Source organism: Trematomus bernacchii, unplaced genomic scaffold (genome assembly GCF_902827165.1).
Source record: "Trematomus bernacchii unplaced genomic scaffold, fTreBer1.1, whole genome shotgun sequence".
Taxonomy (NCBI): domain Eukaryota; kingdom Metazoa; phylum Chordata; class Actinopteri; order Perciformes; family Nototheniidae; genus Trematomus; species Trematomus bernacchii.
Window position 1 is genome coordinate 22,608,349 of NW_022987564.1, and position 19,736 is coordinate 22,628,084.

Sequence of the window (19,736 nt, forward strand, 5' to 3'; positions counted from 1 at the left end):
GAGTGATGAGTGCTTTTCTGCATCTTCATGAAAAATACAGCTGTTAGGAAGTTGTTCAGCTTCCTCAGCAGCTTTTAGCTTTTAGCACTGACATGGCCCTTAGTTTGCCATATGCCATGGTCACAGTTTCCTGACTAATGCTGTCCCCACTAAGTGTGTCTGTAAAAAATATACCAACAAACGACATTAAGCATGTAAAAACATGTGTTCTTTTGAAATAACTTTGTTCACAGTCAATGATCAATAAAACACAGTGACAAGTTCTACTGGTATTATCTAACTTTTTTCATATTATTGCAATACAATTCCAATCAAACCGAAGGGCTGTAGATGAGGAACACTGAATGTTAACATGTTGCACTATTTTATCTTAACATTTCTACTTGCCTTTATTTTAAAGGGGACCTATCATGCAAAATGCACTTTTGTACGTCTTTTATACATGAATATGTGTCCCCGGTGTGTCAGGGAACTCACCAAGTGTCAGAAAACACAACCCTCTCTATTTTCCTCCATACCCAAATCTCTAAAAACGGGGCTGCAACGGATCTGATACAGACTGATACAGATTTGAAATATCTCTGACGTCAGAAACAAGGAGCTCCGCCTATATGGCCAACTCTCCACCTATCAGGGGAATGAGAGGTTGCCGTGGCATGGTAACAGCATGGTAACAACATGGTAACAGCATGGTAACATGACGCTCGTGCCTCGCCCCCCTCCTTTGCCGGGGGGCGTGGTCAGCTGCAGCTCATTTGCCACAGAATCAGCCCCTGCAAAAACAGGGCTGGAATACAGCAAATAGAGCGAAATGAGGCATGGCTAAAATGCATGATCTGTTTGGTATTTTGAAAAAAAAACTTCACAGACATGTTTTATATAGGTATGGCCCTACAATATATTATTCAAATATAGCATGATAGGACCACTTTAATTTATTGAGTCTTGCTTTTTTGGTCTTGGTGTTCATTGAGTTTGGTTGGTATTGTATTTTTTTTGTGAAGCAATTTCTTTCACCTTCTTTGTGTATGAAACGTGGTCTTTAAATGAAGTTGGATTGATTGATTGATTGGTTGATATTGAAGTTAAACCTTTATTCATGCATTAATAACATATAATCAGTATCACAACTATTACAAGGTATTCTATGTTTGTTTCCCTGATCGGACTGTGATATCCCTCAGTATCCCTCAGTATATATATATACTTTAAATAGCTGTGCAATTCATTCTACCACCTTTTATACTTCCCCCTGGCTGCTATATTACTAAACGGTTATTGGTACTGGAAGTGTATCTTGTAAATTGTGTAATTTCAAGTGTTTTATCTTTAATATTTGTTATGCTTCTTCAGAGATATTAAGTTGTCTTTGGCTCGTTGCTGTAACAATCGTAAATGTACCCTCCGTGGGACGAATAAAGGTATTCTGATTCTGATTCAGTTCACTTTCCTCAAGTGTACAACTTTGATTCTATATCTTTGGAATTAAAGAGTTTCTTCCTGGAGAGTGATTCATGTATTTTGTTTCCACCTTAGTGCTCTCTGTGCCGTCTTCACACAGCAGTACCCACAGATCACTTATCCACGTAACACTGTGGGCAACCTTTTACTTTCTGTGATCCAGGGTTTCTCAACATGGAGCTCTTCTTTGCTGAGTCATGAGGCTCGTCTCAATTGAATATTTCACCTCCTCCTTTCCCTCACTCGCGTCCCTTCCTTGCGTCTTAGCTCCGCCTCCGTAAGATGCGAGCGAGAGACACGAGGAGGTGACGCGAGGACAGAGGAGTCCTCAGGTATTAATTGGGACGTCCTCGTTCACTCAAACGTCACTCTTAAACAACGTCTGTTAATGATGACATGTGCACAGCTGTATCCCCTCTCATCGGGCTTAACTGAATAACCCCTTAGAACCGGCCCATTTGTTGTTAAATATGTATTTAAATGATGAATCTTTCTCTTGTTAGTCAAGGAATTCAATGTATGATGGTTGGTCCTGCTTTTGTGTTCCGTTTTGGTGTCAAATGTAGCCTACATTTAAATAAAAATACAATTATAATAATGTGAAAGCCTTTACTCTGAACATGTGTGTCCTGTAGATCCCCACATTCACCACAAACCCACATTCAGGACTGTGCATTTTAAATCATTTAACTACTGAATATTTTAACACAAAACTATAAAATAATTGTTATTTATCAAGATCTAGCCAGTTATGAAGCTTTCTTAATAGCTATGTTTTAGTGATGTTCAAGATCATTAAACATGACTTCAATTGTTAGTATAACCTTAAGAAATGAATTGCACATAATAATTCCCACGGAGCTGTGAGCACTTAGACATTTATGTGACGCTTTTCCACTCATTCTTCCAGTTCTCAGTTTTCCTCTCTTGAAATCGACCAGCTGTGAAGGTGGGGGCGGGGCTTTTATACGCGAGTAGTGAAAACACTTCCGCGTAGTCTAGTCTTGTGTATCCTCCCTTTCGTCTCCTCCCTCCTCCCTCACCCCTTCTCGACTCCTCCGTGTGCATTTCAGCCATTGGGACGTTCTTCAAAATGGCGTGTCTTGATCGATTTCCGGGTCAAGTCCCGGAGGAGTATTGAGACGAGCCTATGGTGACTCTGACTGGTCAGGCTAACTGCCAAATTCTTCTTCTGTTGTTTGTCTCTCTGTGAAGGAATGGAAATACATCCCTCTCTTTGTACCAGATATTTCTTTCCCTATAAAGACCTACCCAGCAGTAGCAACATGATGATCCCATTTATCCATTATATATAGCTTTTTATCTTGAGCTATTACATCAGAGGCGGGGCACACCCTGGACCAGTCACCTGTCAATCCAGAGCTTAAAGCCTTCACACCATCCAGGAACTAGTTTTGACAGAGTGGACTCTTTTGTTGCCTTTCACTCCTGCGTCTTTGCCAAAAAGTCGTGCCTGAACACATCACAAAGATTACAACTCAGGTCCAGAAAAAAAGGAGTTTCTATATCTGTGTGAGAGCAATCAGCTCTCGGTAACAACAGGCAACAGTATTCATTATCCAAAAACGCTAAATGGAAGGACGACTGTAGATATACAAGCTGCGGTTATGATATACTGAATAAAACATTCTCACACCACTTTCTCTTACCCTCTTGCCCTCTTGACTTCGGTAGTTTGTCCGGCGGAGGAAGAAAACCCACGCTGATACGGGGATTGAATGCACCACAGGGCCAGACAACTTTTTATTCATTATTGTGTTATTTTGCGGCAAGTGAAATATATACAGCTCTGCTCCTCTCTCAACCTGAGTGTCCAAGACATTCAGCAACCGACCTGATGATACGACACAGACGTTGATCATCAATCTTTGGCCTAGTTTTTGGCCTTTGTTCTAGACGTATGAACCGCCCCATGATTGATAATGGTATTTGCTATAACCAATCTATGACTAGCACAGAGGTCCAATCCCCACTCAGGTTCAGATCAGTCATGCTGTTCCTCCCAAACCCCAACCCTTCAGGACTCTCCTTCATGGCTCCATTGTTGCTCTTTCTTCTCCCAGAGACTCCGAAAGGCTGGGTATTCTGAGCTGCTAATGCATAAGCACAAACAATCCTCAGAAACCTGCTTCAAACTACTCACAGTCACATAGAGACGGCCCTCGGACATCCCGGGTGAAAGGAGACAAGTTTAGAGAATTTGTGAAAGACTTCATATAGCTGACATCCACTTAGGTAGGTAATCAAAATGCTCAATGAACTATGGATCCATCCTGAGATGAGGGAGGCTCTGGACATTGTTGGAGGACATGCCCTCTCAAAGTCCCTTGGAGGAAGAGGATAGTGGCTGTCGAGTGGCTGACCGTGTTGGTGGTTTCAAAGGATTTTACAATCCTTGATCCAGGAGGAACTTTGCAGATTCTCTTCTTGCCGTATACTCGGTGCAAAGTCTAAAATGTTTCCATTTCAGTTGTCCTTTGCAAGTGATCCTACCTTAAGCTCCCTTCTGCATAAGAGATTTGCTCTTTGCTCACGGCGATACAGGGGGCAGAGCTTTACAATGAAGACAGAAGGGTGACTAGCTCAGATATCCAGAGGGAGTTTGAGACACCATATCAGCTGTCCCAGGGGTAGACCCAGGAAATGTTGGAGAGATTATTTATCTCATCTTGGCAAGAAAATGTTTGCTGGCCGGAGGGAGGTCTGAAAAACCATGATTAGCTTGCGGTTTTCCCGAACGCAGATAGATGACAATAGAAGAATGGATTAATGTTTTGGAGATGAAATAACAGAGAGGGGAAAGATCTTACCACTATGAGGTTCCACATGCGGGCAGCTTCAGCCACCAGCGTGGACACAGAGCTGCAGCCTGGCATCAGCACGATTTTAATGGGCTCCGTGTAGAGAAGGTCATAGAGCAGCTTGGTGGCCTCACCTGGATCACACTGTGGAGACACACAGAACACAGGACATCAGTATAAGAAACACAATACACCCAACATACCAAACAAATAGCCTTATAGAGTCTAATAATGTATGGATGTTCATCTAATACATTTCATTTGGATAAGCATGGTAATCAGACTGACTTGCAGCTCTACTGTACCTCATGGATTGACATTGAGTTCTAAAGACTTTCTTATTTGATAGGGATGCTCCGATCGATCGGCCGCCGATCGATATCGGCCGATACTCACTCTCTGCCGATCGATCGGTGCTCTCTAAACATGCCGATCGCGATAGCTGATCGCATGACGTAAAATACATGACTTTTCTCTGTGCGCGGCAAAACAAGCTCGCCAAAATGGCTTCACCGGTCTGGCAGTATTTGAAGGTGTCCGAAAATGACAATAAAATAGCGGTATGCAACGTGTGTGTGAAGCAGAAATCCTGCAGCTCCACCCGCTGTGACGGACCGGTGAACGGAGCAGAACACACATTAAGAGTTAGACCTAACACACTTAGCTATTTTATCTACCTCTGGAACAAGCTAAACTAGTTATAAATATATTTATTCTTCACTGTCGGCCTCACACATTACTGGATCAGTGAGCTGCAGGAGATACTGACGGGCTGTCAGGAGAGAGAGAGAGAGGGAGAGAGGAAAAGAGAGCGCTTATCCGCTCCTTTCTCCCGTGTTATTATCCAAAGTGAATGTAAACTTGAATAATGTCTTCTTTTGAATGTAATAATTATGTTGGTTGTTGTTTGTGGAAGCGCCAGTGAATGAGCCCCATTAACTGAGTTTTAAACATCACTTGAAATGGAAGATCCCCATAGGCCCCGCCCACTCGATCGGATATCGGTATCGGCCGATACTGATTCCGGCGATCGGCGATCGGCCCCAAAATTGGCGATCGGAGCATCCCTATTATTTGATAAAGCTTAGAGTTAGGGCTGGCTCAGGCTTGCTTTGAAACAGGCCCCAGTTAGGATGCTCTTCCGGCCGCACCTGGAAGAATGTCCACTTGAATCCAACTTCTTTTCTTTTTATATATAGTCTATATATGTTGTAAATATATTATCTTTTTAATCTATAAACACCACATCTATTGCATGTCTATGCATCTGGGAGAGAGACTCCTCTCTCGCTCTGCACAAGGATTCTTCCATTTTTCCACATTAATTACGCGGTTTCTTAGGATTTCTGCTTGTAAACTGACTGACTGATAATGAGTCTCTGAACGCTCTGTAAAGGCACCAGCGACAAATGTATCATTTTAGATATTGGGCTATATATAGTATATATAACATTTCATTCATTCATTTCATTCATTTAAACACATTTGTGTCAAAGGGCTTTTCTTATTGGCTTACTGGAAGATGTTTTATTTGCAGCACTTCTTCTTGCTCCCCTGTGAAATGACTTGTTTTACTTTGCTGTCAATGTAATTATGATTAAAACTGCAGTTCATTTAAAAGGCACTCCGTGACTGTACCTTCTCTTTGTGCTTTTTGATAGGAAACCAGCTGTGTTCAAGAGCAACAAGTATTTGCAGTATTTAAAATGTATCTGTCCCTGTTATTAATGAGTTAAGTTTGCCCCTTGCCGAATCCAAGAACTGGTCGCCCATTTCTCAAAATGGTTGTCAAGCACAACCATTGCTATCAAGCCCTGTGTCATTTCACAAAAGCTGTTTGAATCAATATTAGACATTTCTATCATATGTAAGTCATCATTCATATGTGTCATGATGTTCAAAACATGGGGTTGAGCAATTAGAACCCTGTTCTCACATAACTGATCAATCATGGATTTGCATAATCATTGTTTCTTATTCTTGTGCAGGAATATGACACGATGATAAATGTCAATGACCTGATGACGAAAGACCCTAATCAATTCCCCAAAGTTATCCAAACATGAGCGTTAAATGAAAAATGGCTACCACACCTCCACCATTATCATTTAAATAGCCTATTGATTTCCATTGACTATGGGCTGTAAATGGAAAGATACAGATAATGGGGTTGACTTGTGGGTAAATGTTTTCCTTTAGCTCCACACAGAGATATGTTGTCTCCTGAGATGGGGGTGACCTTGGAACGTGCCTCACATTGCCTGACCCCCCCCCCCCCCCCCCCCTCGCTGCTGGCTATGCCTCAGCTCTCTGTTATGTTATGTGTCATGTGCACTGAGGAACATTGCCTTTCACAAAACCTTCTGTTTTTAGCTGTGTGTTATATCGTTTCCCATCCTGTGTTCAGTTCCCTCCACATTCATTTCATCCATGTCTTAAACTGAACAGTAAACTTACCTGGCATACGTACAGTACACCTTCAAATATATATTTCAACACATTTCTCAGTCTATTGCTCCCATTGTGTCAAACCCCAGCAGACAGTCCAATATATTCTAAACCACCAAGAGTGTCTGCAGGTCCTTGGAAATAGACAGAGAAATAGATATAGATATTCTAAAGGGTACAGAATTTTTTTAATTTTCCGAATTTCACCTTTGACAAATTGAAAAATAAATGCTTTTAGACAAAATAATTGACATGGCTAAACTGGCATAGATAGACATCATGTGAATTATTTCTGAGAACAAAGGCCAGTGGGTTTACTTATGAGAGATGGCTATTGGTCATTGATTACCCATGGAGATGGTCTTAAAGTATAGGTGTACATTTCCATATTCTGTCATTGTTCTTAACAACATATACTACTCCTACCTACTACCAGATTACTGACTGAGATGACAGGGGTTTCATTCAATATGTCATTGTAAAGGCAAAACAAAATAGCCCCTCTTAAGATTTGAATGTAACATGCATTCATATGAAACAGTTTGGCTTGAGTCTAAAATCAATTATGGAAGCATTCCATCTAAAGATCCTTTAAGTTTAAAAAAAAAAATGGGAAGAAAATACTCTGACTGATGTACCACTGAATGTTAGAGGCAGTTCTGTCGGGGGTAATGAGGGAGTTCAGAAACTGTTTCAGTTAAAAGCACAAACATTTCAAACGTGCTACACTTAATTTGTTGCTGCAGTGTGTGCCAACATCAATAGCTGACAGCATGTAAACTTGGACCCAAACTGTTTCCTAGCAACCAGCTGCTGAAAGCATCTACATCCTGTCTGAGGTGTGAGATCTATTTGTGTGCAGTTAGAGGAGCCCCCCCCCCCCCCCCCCCCCCCCACTTAATGCCACAGAGTCAACCGCTCGATAACAGCGCTGTAATCCCGAGCTGTGCGGTAGACTCATTAATTAACCCTGCACTCCGGGGGAAATCACCAACACATTCAAATGAGATACTGTAGCTAACCCCCCCCCCGTCCCTCTGGGACCTGCCGTCAACGTCCAGCCCTGAAGAGTCTGCACATCTTCCAGCCTGATCTCAGGGGAAAGCTGGAGAAATGTGCAGTGACTGACTGGTGAAACATTTCCACGTTCATCCCTTTGGAGTCATTTCATCTAAAAAAAAATCCATTAGCCACTTGAATTTCCAAATTGGTGACCATCTTCCAAGATGGCCGCTATTTCCAGCCGAGGACACAGTATTTAACTACAGAATTTTAACCACTGGATCAATCTGGTTGATTTTGGGTATTGAGTTATATGTTTTTGACAATGGGGGCTTGCAGCAAAATAACAGTAAATTGGTTAAAAGTCAAATTCAGTGCACCATCTGAGCGACATTTCTTCTGATATGTCCTAGCTGCATAATGCTCTACAGGTAAGAACAAAATAAGAACAAAGGGGTAACATTTGCATCGTCCAAGGAATTCTGACTTGTATCCACACTTGGTTAGCTGCTGACAGTTCTCTGGAAGCCTGGTTCATCCCCACTCTGCAGGATTTTCTATTAGGTATATACTGTATATATATTATATTATATTCTGCAGCACTATCAGAGGTGATGTGCAGCTGGCGTGGCAGAGCGGCCGGGTGCTGTCTGTAAAGGTCTGTAAAGGTCTGTGATCAGTGACAGCTCCGGACAGCACTTCTTACATTTGGCTAACTCCGCTCAATATGGCTCTCTCAGAACAGACCAGCCAAAATCACGCAGCCATCTGCTCCTGTTTGTGCTCTGACACTAGGTGCATGATCTCGACGTTTCCCTTCAAGCCAAATCTTTGTTTGTTTGAACCGCAGTTGCCCTGGTTACTGTTGTCATGCCAACTCCAGGCTCTTGAAGTGGGGATCCAATGCAGAGCAGCTCGAACCAATCACTGTCAGAGTGAGCGCACACGTGTGTGTGTTTGTGTGTGTGAGGAAAGGCTGAATATGAGAATCAGACAGGAATCTGCTCCAATTTATTACGACATTTTTGGAAATGTGAGTCACTTGACTGCACCAGCACGATATTCACACTGAAGTATATTCAAGCAAGACAGTCATGTGATGCAGTACCACATGATTCAGTGTGAATACTGGTAATATCGTACTTAAAGTGACATAATGACGATATGGACATATGCAAATATGGACAGCTATAACGTACACATGCATTTGTTATGATTATATTACTTATGACCAGAAATAAGGTCACTTTGCATCAGATACAAAAAGAAAACAGTTCATATTTATTATCCATCCAATATTAAAACGACAATTTAGCGAGGCTGTAGCCAATGACCAGTGTTGGGAGGGTTACTGCTAACATGTTAACAGTAATCAGATATCTAAGTAACAAACTATGTAACTAATGTCCCCTGATTATTTTCCGTTACTTTTGGATAACCTCAATATCAAATGCAAAGAGAAGAAAAAATAAATATCAATAAGATGTTTTTATGTAAAGACAGCAGAAAAACATGTGCTTAGAAAAGAAGAAACCAACATTTAAAAGAAATGTTCCAGTAATCTGATTATGTCTCTTTTTATGTAACAGTACAGGAATACAGATACCCTTTTTCTTTTTATCTTCTTAACTTCCCCCTCACCTGTTATGATGTAGAGCAGGGGTCTCCAACCTTTCTTCATCTGAGAGCTACTTTGAAAAAATGAAAGTGGCCAAGAGCTACTTGCATCACATCGCTTACATTTATTCACATAGCCCTCATCAGTTGAATTAAGCTACTTTTGTACACGTGTGAAATTGCAATACCTAAAGCTTATAAAAAATCTTAACTTCAGATCAAGGTCCAAGAAAACGAAAATGTCTCACATATTATTATGGCCCACATAGTAAGTACATCACTGAACATTCACATAAATGTCCTTAATCACCACCTTACAAGCATTTCACCCTTTTTTACAGGCAGTGAGATGAATGGCACTGCATGGAGTCCACCATAGAGGTGTATGCTGGAGTGTACCCACTTAGGTTCACTCTAATAGAGTCATTTAAATGTTCATCAGTCAGTCTTGTTCTGTATTTAGATTTCATGACATTCATGTCAGAAAAAGCTGCTTCACAAAGGTATGTAGAGCCAAATAAAGCAGACATTTTCAGTGCTGCTTGGTGAATGTTCTTAGAGTTTTCTGGGTCTACAAGGCTCCAGAAATGTTGTGAGTTTTGCTGAGATTAAGCTGAACATTATTTTGGAGATCTCCACAGGATTGACACTGCAGTTGTTCAGCCATTTTTTTCTTCTTCTTCTTCGTCTTGACATTAAATTATAAACCATAATAAATCAATTGTATAGGTCTAGCTTCCCTATATCTGTGTGTGAATTGTTCCATCCTCAAAAACAAAAAACGTATACTTCTGCAGTCTAGCTGCAGCTTCTAGCAACGGTCTTCCGTTAAAAAAAAAGACACTGAATGTCTTGAATGTGGCATCACACACATTACTTAAAGTGGACCTATCATGCTATATTTAAATGATATATTGTAGGGCCATACTATAAGGTATATTTATACGTTTCTGTTTTCAAAATACCAAACAGATCATGCATTTTAGCCATGCCTCATTTCGCTCTATTTGCTGTTCTCCAGCCCTGTTTTTGCAGGGGGCTGATTCTGTGAGCTGCAGCTGACCACGCCCCCCTGCAGGAGAGGGGAGCCGCTCTGATCAAGTCAGAAGAGGGGGAGAAAAATAGATCTCCGTCCTCCGTGTTTTATTATATTAGTATAGGCCTATAGACAGGGGTGCACATAACTTTCTTAGTGAGTTACTCAAATGAGTACCAGGAGACAATGTTTGGTACGCAAGGTTATGTGTTCAGCCCCTCTGTTTCGCGAACGTCGGCTGGGGGGTTGTGGCTGGGGGTGTGGTATTGAACGTCGACGGGAGGGGTGTGGCTGGGGGTGTGGTATTGAACGTCGACGGGAGGGGTGGAGGTGGGCGCTAGTGGAGCACTCGCGTGGAACTTGCGCCAGAAGTTGTGGCACAATTCCGTTGTACACACCGACGTTAACAGCAGCCCCGTCTGTGCGCATGGCGACTGACTCAGTGATCGAAGCACCTTCTGGAAATGCTTCTCAAATCCGCCGGTACGCAAATGCGCTTAGTGAGATAAGTGACGGTACGCATTTCAGATGTTTGCCGCGCATGCGTACCTGCGTACCAGTTATGTGCACCCCTGCCTATAGAGTCGTTATTAATTTGTTTTAAAGCTCAATAAATAACAAAGAAGACCTTTGACCGGTACTTTTCTAATTTTGTCCGGAAGATTTCAACTTTAATGGACATCTTGACCGGCGAAAGAAAACCTAACTGAAACTCTGCCGCACGGTCCCCTCGTTCCTTGGAAGAGGCGGAGAGGTGGGTGTTTGTCATCTGCTGGTGGACTAACCGGAGAGAATTACAGTGCTTGCCTCGACGGGGAGGGATTGCATTGAATTACAGCAGCAGGAGCAAACGCTTGCCTCGGGGAGGGAGAAAAAAAGCCACAGCGGAGAATAAACAGAAGGGTAACCATGGCAACCATGCGCGGGAAGTCTTCTTCGCTGCTTTTGTGGCAGACTACAGCGCCACTTACAGGCCTGGCATATGTACTACAGCGTCTCCAGCGCTTTCGAGCGGCAATGGCCGGCCGTGGCCCAACCCCACATTCCCCTGATAGGTGGAGAGTTGGCCCAATAGCCGTAGCGCCACCGTCCTGACGTCAGGACAGTGTTCAAATCTGGATCAGTTTTTATCAGATCCGTTGCAGCCCCTTTTTTAGAGATTTGGGTATGGAGGAAAATAGAGAGGGTTGTGTTTTCTGACACTTGGTGAGTTCCCTGGAACACCGGGGACACATATTCATGTAGAAAAGACGTACAAAAGTGCATTTTGCATGATAGGTCCCCTTTAAGTCTGAACACAGAAGACAACAGGAGTATTTACAACAGCATTATAAAAACAAAAATAGTGCATGTGGGTGCACACTTACATTCTCTGTCTTACTGTTACATAAATCCCATGAATGTATGAGATTAAGTTAGCTTCATCATATCTCAATCAGTGATTAAGTGAATAATAAAGTTTCTATCGGGTCACTATCAGCCTGTCACTCATTATTTTCAGGGAGAGGGGGTGGGTTTGGAGGAACGGAGAGGAGACGGTGATCGCGGAAGCTATCCTCCTGCCTCCAAAACTTTACACAAGTATTTATCAACTGAAAATAGCAAGAGGACATTCATACTCTGCAATCCAAGACTTGATTAAATCCACCAAAAACCTGACATGACGATAACGAGTGTTTTTCAAAAAACACAAATCCCTCCCTGTGTGTCTCTGAGCCGCAGCGACAGGGCCTGATTCAGAGCGGGTCATTCTGCTGTTGGTTCTGGACTGGTGTTGGTGGAGAAAGCAGACTGCTCCGTGTGTGGTGTCGCTGTGCCGCTGTCACGTCTGTTCCTTGATCTCTGCGTCACTGACCAATTTGATATTCGTGTGACAGAAAACATTCTAAAATAAAAAAAACGTTATTGTCCAGCCGCGGCCGAAAAATCAATAAGCAACCTTACTACGCTATAATCGATAATCGAGCGGCGAGATTCTGAAAAGCTGCCCACGAGCTACCGGTAGCTCGCGATCGACGTGTTGGAGAGCCCTGGTGTAGAGGCTGCTAAACCTGTTTGATTGAATGTTTTGAGGTCAAATGGTTACATAATATTGTTTTAAATGCTAATATGGTATCCAGAACATACTGATTAAGTATGTAGGATGGTTAGTATGCGATGTTGTACAACGCTAGTGATACTGAAGATGAAAGCTTGGATATATCTCCCTCTCACAGATGTTTAGAGAGAGAAACCCGGGGCTTTCAAGATTAAACACATCAAAAGGAATGTTAAAACTGTGATCTGTGAGGAGTTCAGATCTATTAATAAAGTATTTATTTGACAAATTGCAAGTGAGGAGTAACAAACATGGGTACTGACCAGTCAAACAGAACGATGTTGGAGAAAAACATCCCTTAATCGCAGATGTGTCATTATTTCTAACTCTTGAGAGCATCACAACATGTAATCAACCCTGACCCTGAATCATGTCTAACACAGCCTGAGAGCCGATGTTAGGATGCATGCCAGTTAAAGCCACTCTATAGATGTCCATCATGTTTCGGTTACATTCAGCTAGTGACAGCTGCTCCTCTGTGGTGATGCAGTATGTTGAAAGGACTCATGTCTCATGTTACTTTGACTGTCCATGTTTTAAAGACATGATAGTCAGGCTTCTGTAGAGCTTCTCCATCAGTCCAGTGACTCACACAGGTCTGGTGCTCATTGCTGGCTGTTACCCCGTGTTGTAAAAACCAGTTCGAAAATTGTAAAATGGGGAAGGCCGCTTACTAAATAGCTGGATTGGTACCATGCAATATTCATAAAAATCACCAAACATTTTTTGTAATTCAACTTACAGAAACAGCAACTGGAACATATTCATAATTAAACACTTCACAGGAATGTTTATAATGAACATATCCGTATTATGCTGGTTATTAATTTGTTTCTCTTTACAACTAAAGCATGATTAGCATTTTAATGTGTTTTGTTATACGTACAGAAACTATGTATAGTACCTTTATATAACTATTAAAGGGGCCCTATCCTGCTCATCTTCAGGTGCATATCAGTATGTAGTGTCTCTGCTGTGACATGTCTCCATGCTTTAATGTTCAAAAAGCTCTTTATTTTTCTCATACTGCCTGTGCTTCAGAACCTCTTTTCACCCTCTGTCTGAAACCAGAGCCCAGTCTTAGAGATGTCCCACCCCTTACCCCTAATTTCCACCGGGTCCGTCTGCGTCGCGTTACGGCCGCGTTACGGCTGCGCCGCGGCGTTCGCAAAGATCGCGGCCACTCTAGTCAATGGGTGCTATTCCACCACACGCGGCGCGTTACGGCTCAGAAGCGTCCCAGAAGCGTCTCGGCGCAGGGCTCCTCTAAAATTAGGATGAATCCTATTTTTGGCGCGGCGCAGCCGTAAGGTAATGTCAGGCAGGCAGGAAGTGGAACGTTCAGAGCATATATAGCATATATATATATTAGGGCTGTCAAGTTAACGCGTTAATAACGCGTTAACGCAAAAAAAAATTAACGCCACTAATTATTTTAACGCGATTAACGCATATGTATTTTTTGTCCTCGGCCGCCGTAGTTTCAGAGCGCATCGAGTGTAAAATACCATCGACAAGCTGATGCTGACAGCCCCGCTCCTGCCGCCCGCTTGTGGCAGACCACACTTCCACGCTCACTGGCAGGCCCGGACTGGCCATCGGGAGGACCGGGAGGGAGTGTGTATGTGTGGCGCGACTCGCGCGAGCGAGGCACACCTACGTGTTGTTGTTAGCATCTGGTGCTAGCTAGCTGCGCTAACGGATATAAGGAGCTGTTTCAATGACATTTCGCCGACAACTGCGCCGAGCACTTGACTTTATGCAGGTCGCCAGACAGTGGGACATTGTACGAAAAGTCAGCGCAACATTATTGCAGCGTCCAGGCAGCTCCCATTCGAGCATATATGCCTTGAGCTGCACATAGCTCAACGATCCATCACAGTGTCTCCACACACACACACACACACACACACACACACACACACACACACACACACACACACACACACACACACACACACAGTATTGTATGAGAGAGGTTCCAGGTTGAATTGAGGCGAATATTTGTAATGTTCAGAGGTTGTTGTGTTTAATATTCATGAGAATATTTGTCATTGTTCAAATGATAATAAACAAACATATAAAGCATATTTGTCCACTCATATGTTGATAAGAGTATTAAAAACTTGAAAGATATCCCTCTAAGGTACATTTAGAACAGATAAAAAATGTGCGATTAATTTGCGATTAATCGCGATTAACTATGGACTATCATGCGATTAATCGCGATTAAATATTTTAATCGACTGACAGCCCTAATATATATATATATATACACACACACAAACTCATTTTGCAGACCCTATTCCTCCGTAGTCTTTCAAGTAGGAGAAATGCCAGTGTTCTCCTCCGGTTTACAGGCACTGTGTAAATTATATATATAGAATAATTATGATGATGAATGCATTTTTTTACCACTAAAATACAGCAACACATCTTTGATTCATGTCGTTTATAACTGGGATATTACAGTTATTATTAACTTTGTCTGTACAAAGTAGCCTGTCCAGGAAATATGCCCAAATCAACAAAAACTGTGAGCCTGCATGCACGACGCTCCGCTTCTGAAACGCTACTGGAACGCGCCCCGTGGGTTATGATGCTCGAGGAGGTCGGACCAAAACCGCGGCACAGCCGTAACGCGACGCAGACGTAATGCGACGCAGACGGACCCGGTGGAAACTAGGGGTTAGCCTACCATGTGCAATGTGTTGGAGCGCTAGCCAATAGAAGTGTGAGTGTTACATAGTGATGTCATTATGGAATTATGGAAGTCAACAAAGGAGTCCAATGGAAGCGTTTCAGGCAGGGTGTGTGTGGGAGAGAAACTCCCTCTGGAGTGAACACAGGGATTTAAAACTTTGCACACCATTTACATGAATTCAAACCTATAACACACTACAGAAAAGGGAAAACCCCAAAAAGCATAATAAGGGCCTCATTAACAGGTTAACAGGTCCCAGTCTGTAGTGTTCAGTCCTTTATATATAGAAATAAAAAAAGCTATAACAAAAAACAAAGATTCCGAGGCATGTCCCTGAACAAGTTCTATTGCATTCTCCATGCCCTCTGCATACAGACTGCCTCTGAAATCTACCATTCATTCATTCATCCGTAGTTACATATGTAAGTATTGTTTTATGTGGTCATTTGAAAATATGTTGACAATAGTTGGATCACATTTCAGAACATGTAATATGTGTGTTGTTGATGTGCCACCACTGTACCCAGCTCAAATTATAAACTGAGACACATGGCTGAACAGCATGACTGAGCGTTGAGTAATCTGGGTCTTTGATTTATTGTTTACATTTGTGATAAACATTTTTTGGGCGAAAACTTGATTATATGAAATGTGTCTTTCGGGTGACTAGATGAAAAATAGCCTCTTGGCTAACCCTGGCACATCTACAGAAATGTTGATTAATGTGCACTGTCCCTGTTAAAATAAATGAATAAATAAAAATATAGGCTCTTCAAATACAACTTGTGAGATGTACATTCTGTTGTCGGTCCAAGTAAGGTAAGGACCAAGAAAGTGAACAGTATCCAGCAGCGACGTGCAGTCAGGGGAGGCAGGGGAGGCAGAGCCTCACCTGTCATACTCCAATGTAACAGAAAAACAATTAAAGAAAAACTAAATAATAATAATAATAAAATGTCTCCACTGATCTTGTGTAAGTGTGATTTCTGTATGATTCCAATCGCATTTTATAGTCAAAATCAGCAAATTTGCCGAGCTCCGCTACGGGAGCGATGACAAGTGAGGCAGGGACGAGCTCTGCCTCACGTAAGCCTACAGTAACTTGCTGGAGCGCGGGCACTAATTTAGCGCGGGCACTTATTTTGTGAGCGCGCTCCAGCCAGTTACCGTGGGGTGAGGTGAGGCACAGATGAGCTCTGCCTCACCTCAGAATGCGTCACCCCACAGAAACTGGCTGGAAAGCGGGCCCTAAGCGCATGCCTGTTCCCATCTCACTGTAGGTCACCAATGTAATATTTGTAGATCCCTTTATTACATTTATCCTCGCCATCCATAGTCTCTAAATAACTTATTTCACGTATATATGATATTTAGGCTCGCTGGTCTCATCGTACAACGGCAATGAAAAAAGCACCAAGAGAGGCAGCCATAACCTCTGCCGCACTGAAGGGGCGCACGTGAGCCCACAGGTTCTTGTTGCTACTGTTATTCTACACAGAGACGGTAGACGCAAACAACAAACTAGACTTTTGAAACTACAGGAAGATAAGGAGGACTTTTACAAAACAGTAATAGAGATTGTTGTCCAGAAGGATAGCATGGACTTCATCTTCAAGTCAAGGTAAGACCACAATTGTAATGAAAATGGGATCTTACTTAGAAAGAACAATCCAATATTTAGATTTTGGGTATCCTTTTGTTGAACGGTCTGTTTAAAATTAATCATAGCATCAGACTAAAAAAGCTTTTGAAAATAACAGAATATTTCGATTAAGGTCAAAATAGGCTATAATATTTGTAAATCTGACTCTGAAAGAGTCAGTGCCTCACCAGCCATGAACCTCACCGCACGTCACTGGTATCCAGTAAGGTATTCAGCAAAGCAGAGCCATACTGTTTGATATAGTGTCATTTGACTTGATCAACATTCAACATTTTGTATTTCAATTTTTTTCAGTTTCTAATTGTGTTTCTTGCATGGCATTGTTTATTAGTCTATGTCTCTGCACAGATCACGTTTGAATTCACGTTGTTGTGTTGCTTTCATAATGTTCGGAGGTTGAGTGAAAGCCGAGAGACACAGATGAGGCTGAGAGTTTGTGTGCAGCAGACAGGAAGGCAGGGAGCGCCGGGCTGTCTGAACACGCGCGGGATGTTTAGCTGCGCTCTTTAAACAAGACCACACATGTAGTTGTTTTGCTGCTCTGTATATGTAGAACAGTTCTCTGGGCCTACAACCATACTCAATGATATCTTTTAAAACACACAGATGGTTGCCAATCATCCTTATGATGGCTTTACATGATATGGAAACTGTAATATGGAGTAGAGTGAAAAGATATACCACATTGTCTGCTGTGTGGACTCTTGAGATATTCTGATCGGTAGATAATGTGCAATGTGTCCTTCACCTAACTTTTATGTATCTTTTCGCTGGAGGGGTTGGTACACTGATCTGCAAATCAGGGGGTCAGCGTTTCAATCCCTCCTCCTCACGACATGTTGAAGGGTCCCTGGGCTAGATATCTAACCCCATTTGCTCCCGTAGGCATGTCTACGGCATTGACTTTGTGTAAGTCCCTTTAGATATAAGTGTCAGTTAAATAAAATAAAATGTAATGTAATGAATCATGTTGGTCCAGGTCATTAGCAGTCCAGCAAGTTGGAGTTAAATGATTCAACCAATGAAAAGGGAGTCTTCACAACCTGGCAACCCAAAAGTTGTTGTATGATTGGCTTTAACTGATCCATAAAGCATCACCAACTGACCATCAAATAAAAGTAGTTAGTTTACATTTTCGAACAAAGGATATCCTATTTTAATGATCTAAATGTGTACTACCCAAACCAAAATGACACTTTATCTATGCAATTAATGGTCTTACTCGATACAGTCATGGGTTAGAAAATGCTCACAGTAATGATTGCATGAATGTTGCATATTCTACAGGTCCTTTTCTATTGTGTTAAGTTGAATTCCTGCTACTGTGTATTCTAAAGTGACGATCCAACCTTTTGTCACTCAGATCAACATACATTACAATGTATTCAGAGATGCAGAGAGTGGCTGCAGGAGCACTCATCTGTTGGTCACTCACCATGCTGTCGTAGTGTATCAGCTCCAGCTCGTAGTCGGGCAGTATGTCGGTCCTGCTGTTCACCAGGTCCAGAGCCATCTGAGCGGCGGGGAGGCAGGCTTGTCCCCCCGGCCAGCCTCCGCTCATGGGGAACAGGGCTCCGATGTAGAGCTTCTTCTTGCCTAGAACCGGGCAGGAGCAGGAGAGGAGGACAGTGAGGGTGAGGGTCAGAGAGAAGCGGGGAAGGGTCCTTCGGAGGAGCCCAGCCATAGCTCTGTTTATTTCTCCAGTACCGTACTTTAATACTGTGGTGGAAGTGTGCGTGGGTCAGGAGGAATCTATTCCCATGAGCGACTAGATCCTCACAGATGGAAGCACATTCAGAAAAATGAATTACATGAAGGGCATCAGCGGAATTGTACTGTTTCTTAAGAGCTGACAAACAAATGCATCAAACTGCTGTGAACTCTTCTCCAACTAAAGAAGCCTTAGGGAAATGATTTGTATTTCTCTACCATGCAAATCCAAAATGATCCTCATGCAACTGAGTGTGAACGGAGACACAGGAGGCTGGAGTTGCTGTTTGCAAACCAAACTTAAATATCAAACGGAAAGTCCAGATCAAACCGGGCTTTATCTCCTTCTGCTAAAACTGCTAAACAGGTATGGGCTCCTAGGTGTTGAGCACAGATAAAAGATGGTCCCTCTTCCTCCTCATGAACAAATCTGCACCGAGCTTTGTTCTGTCCGGATCGTCTCGTCATGTATCTGCGCGTCCTCAGTAATCCGCCTACATACTCACAGCACTCCTGTCCAAATGCTCATTACAGCACATGCTCTATAGGAACAGCGCACAACAGAGACACATTTCCAATAATCCAATGCAGTGTGATGGGAGCGCGCTCAATCTCACAGCAAGGTCATTCTGGGATGGACAAGCCGCCACAGCGCTGGAACGCAGCGAGCCTCTCAGGAGGAGAAGAGAGAATGTGACGGGAGCTGTGCTCAGCTTCAGCTCTGTGCTTCAGAGAGGGGCTGACTGCAGCACGGTGTGGGGGGGGGGGGGGGGGGGGGGGGAGGAGGAGGAGGAGGAGGAGGAGGGGGAGGGACCTTCAGTCTCTCCGTTTCACAAACCACTTTGAATTTGCAATCCTTTAACACAGCCCTGCTCCTCATTTAGCTTTCCTCCGCCCAACATACCCCCCCCCCCTCTGTCTCTCCATGCTCCCTCACACCGCCAGGCTACATGGATAATGGTTAATGACGTGTCAAAGAAACTTCCCCTAGTGGACTTCAGGATTCAGCTGGTCCACATGCACCTCATTTGTAGTTATTGCATCAATCTGTTCACATTTAATAACAACACATTTACAACTCTTCTGCTGACACAGCAATTGGATTGGCTGTGCCCGTGCTGAGAGCCTCATTAGGGTCATCATGGGAGGCTATCATTGTCCGCTGAAACTCATGC

The 19,736-nt window shown here is 42.9% G+C and overlaps 1 protein-coding gene across 1 annotated transcript in view; it reads right to left on the reverse strand.

Moving 5' to 3' along the window:
* gabbr1b (gamma-aminobutyric acid (GABA) B receptor, 1b) overlaps window positions 1-19,287 on the reverse strand; it is an 87,726-nt gene extending 68,439 nt beyond the window's left edge. The window contains exons 1-2 of the mRNA XM_034124733.1: window positions 18,287-19,287; window positions 4,293-4,427 (exon numbers count right to left, since the gene is read on the reverse strand). Coding sequence (XP_033980624.1) covers window positions 4,293-4,427; window positions 18,287-18,535 — 384 coding nt within the window. The 5' untranslated portion in view covers window positions 18,536-19,287. The remainder of the gene's footprint in view (window positions 1-4,292; window positions 4,428-18,286) is intronic.
* Between the last annotated feature and the right edge of the window lie 449 nt (window positions 19,288-19,736).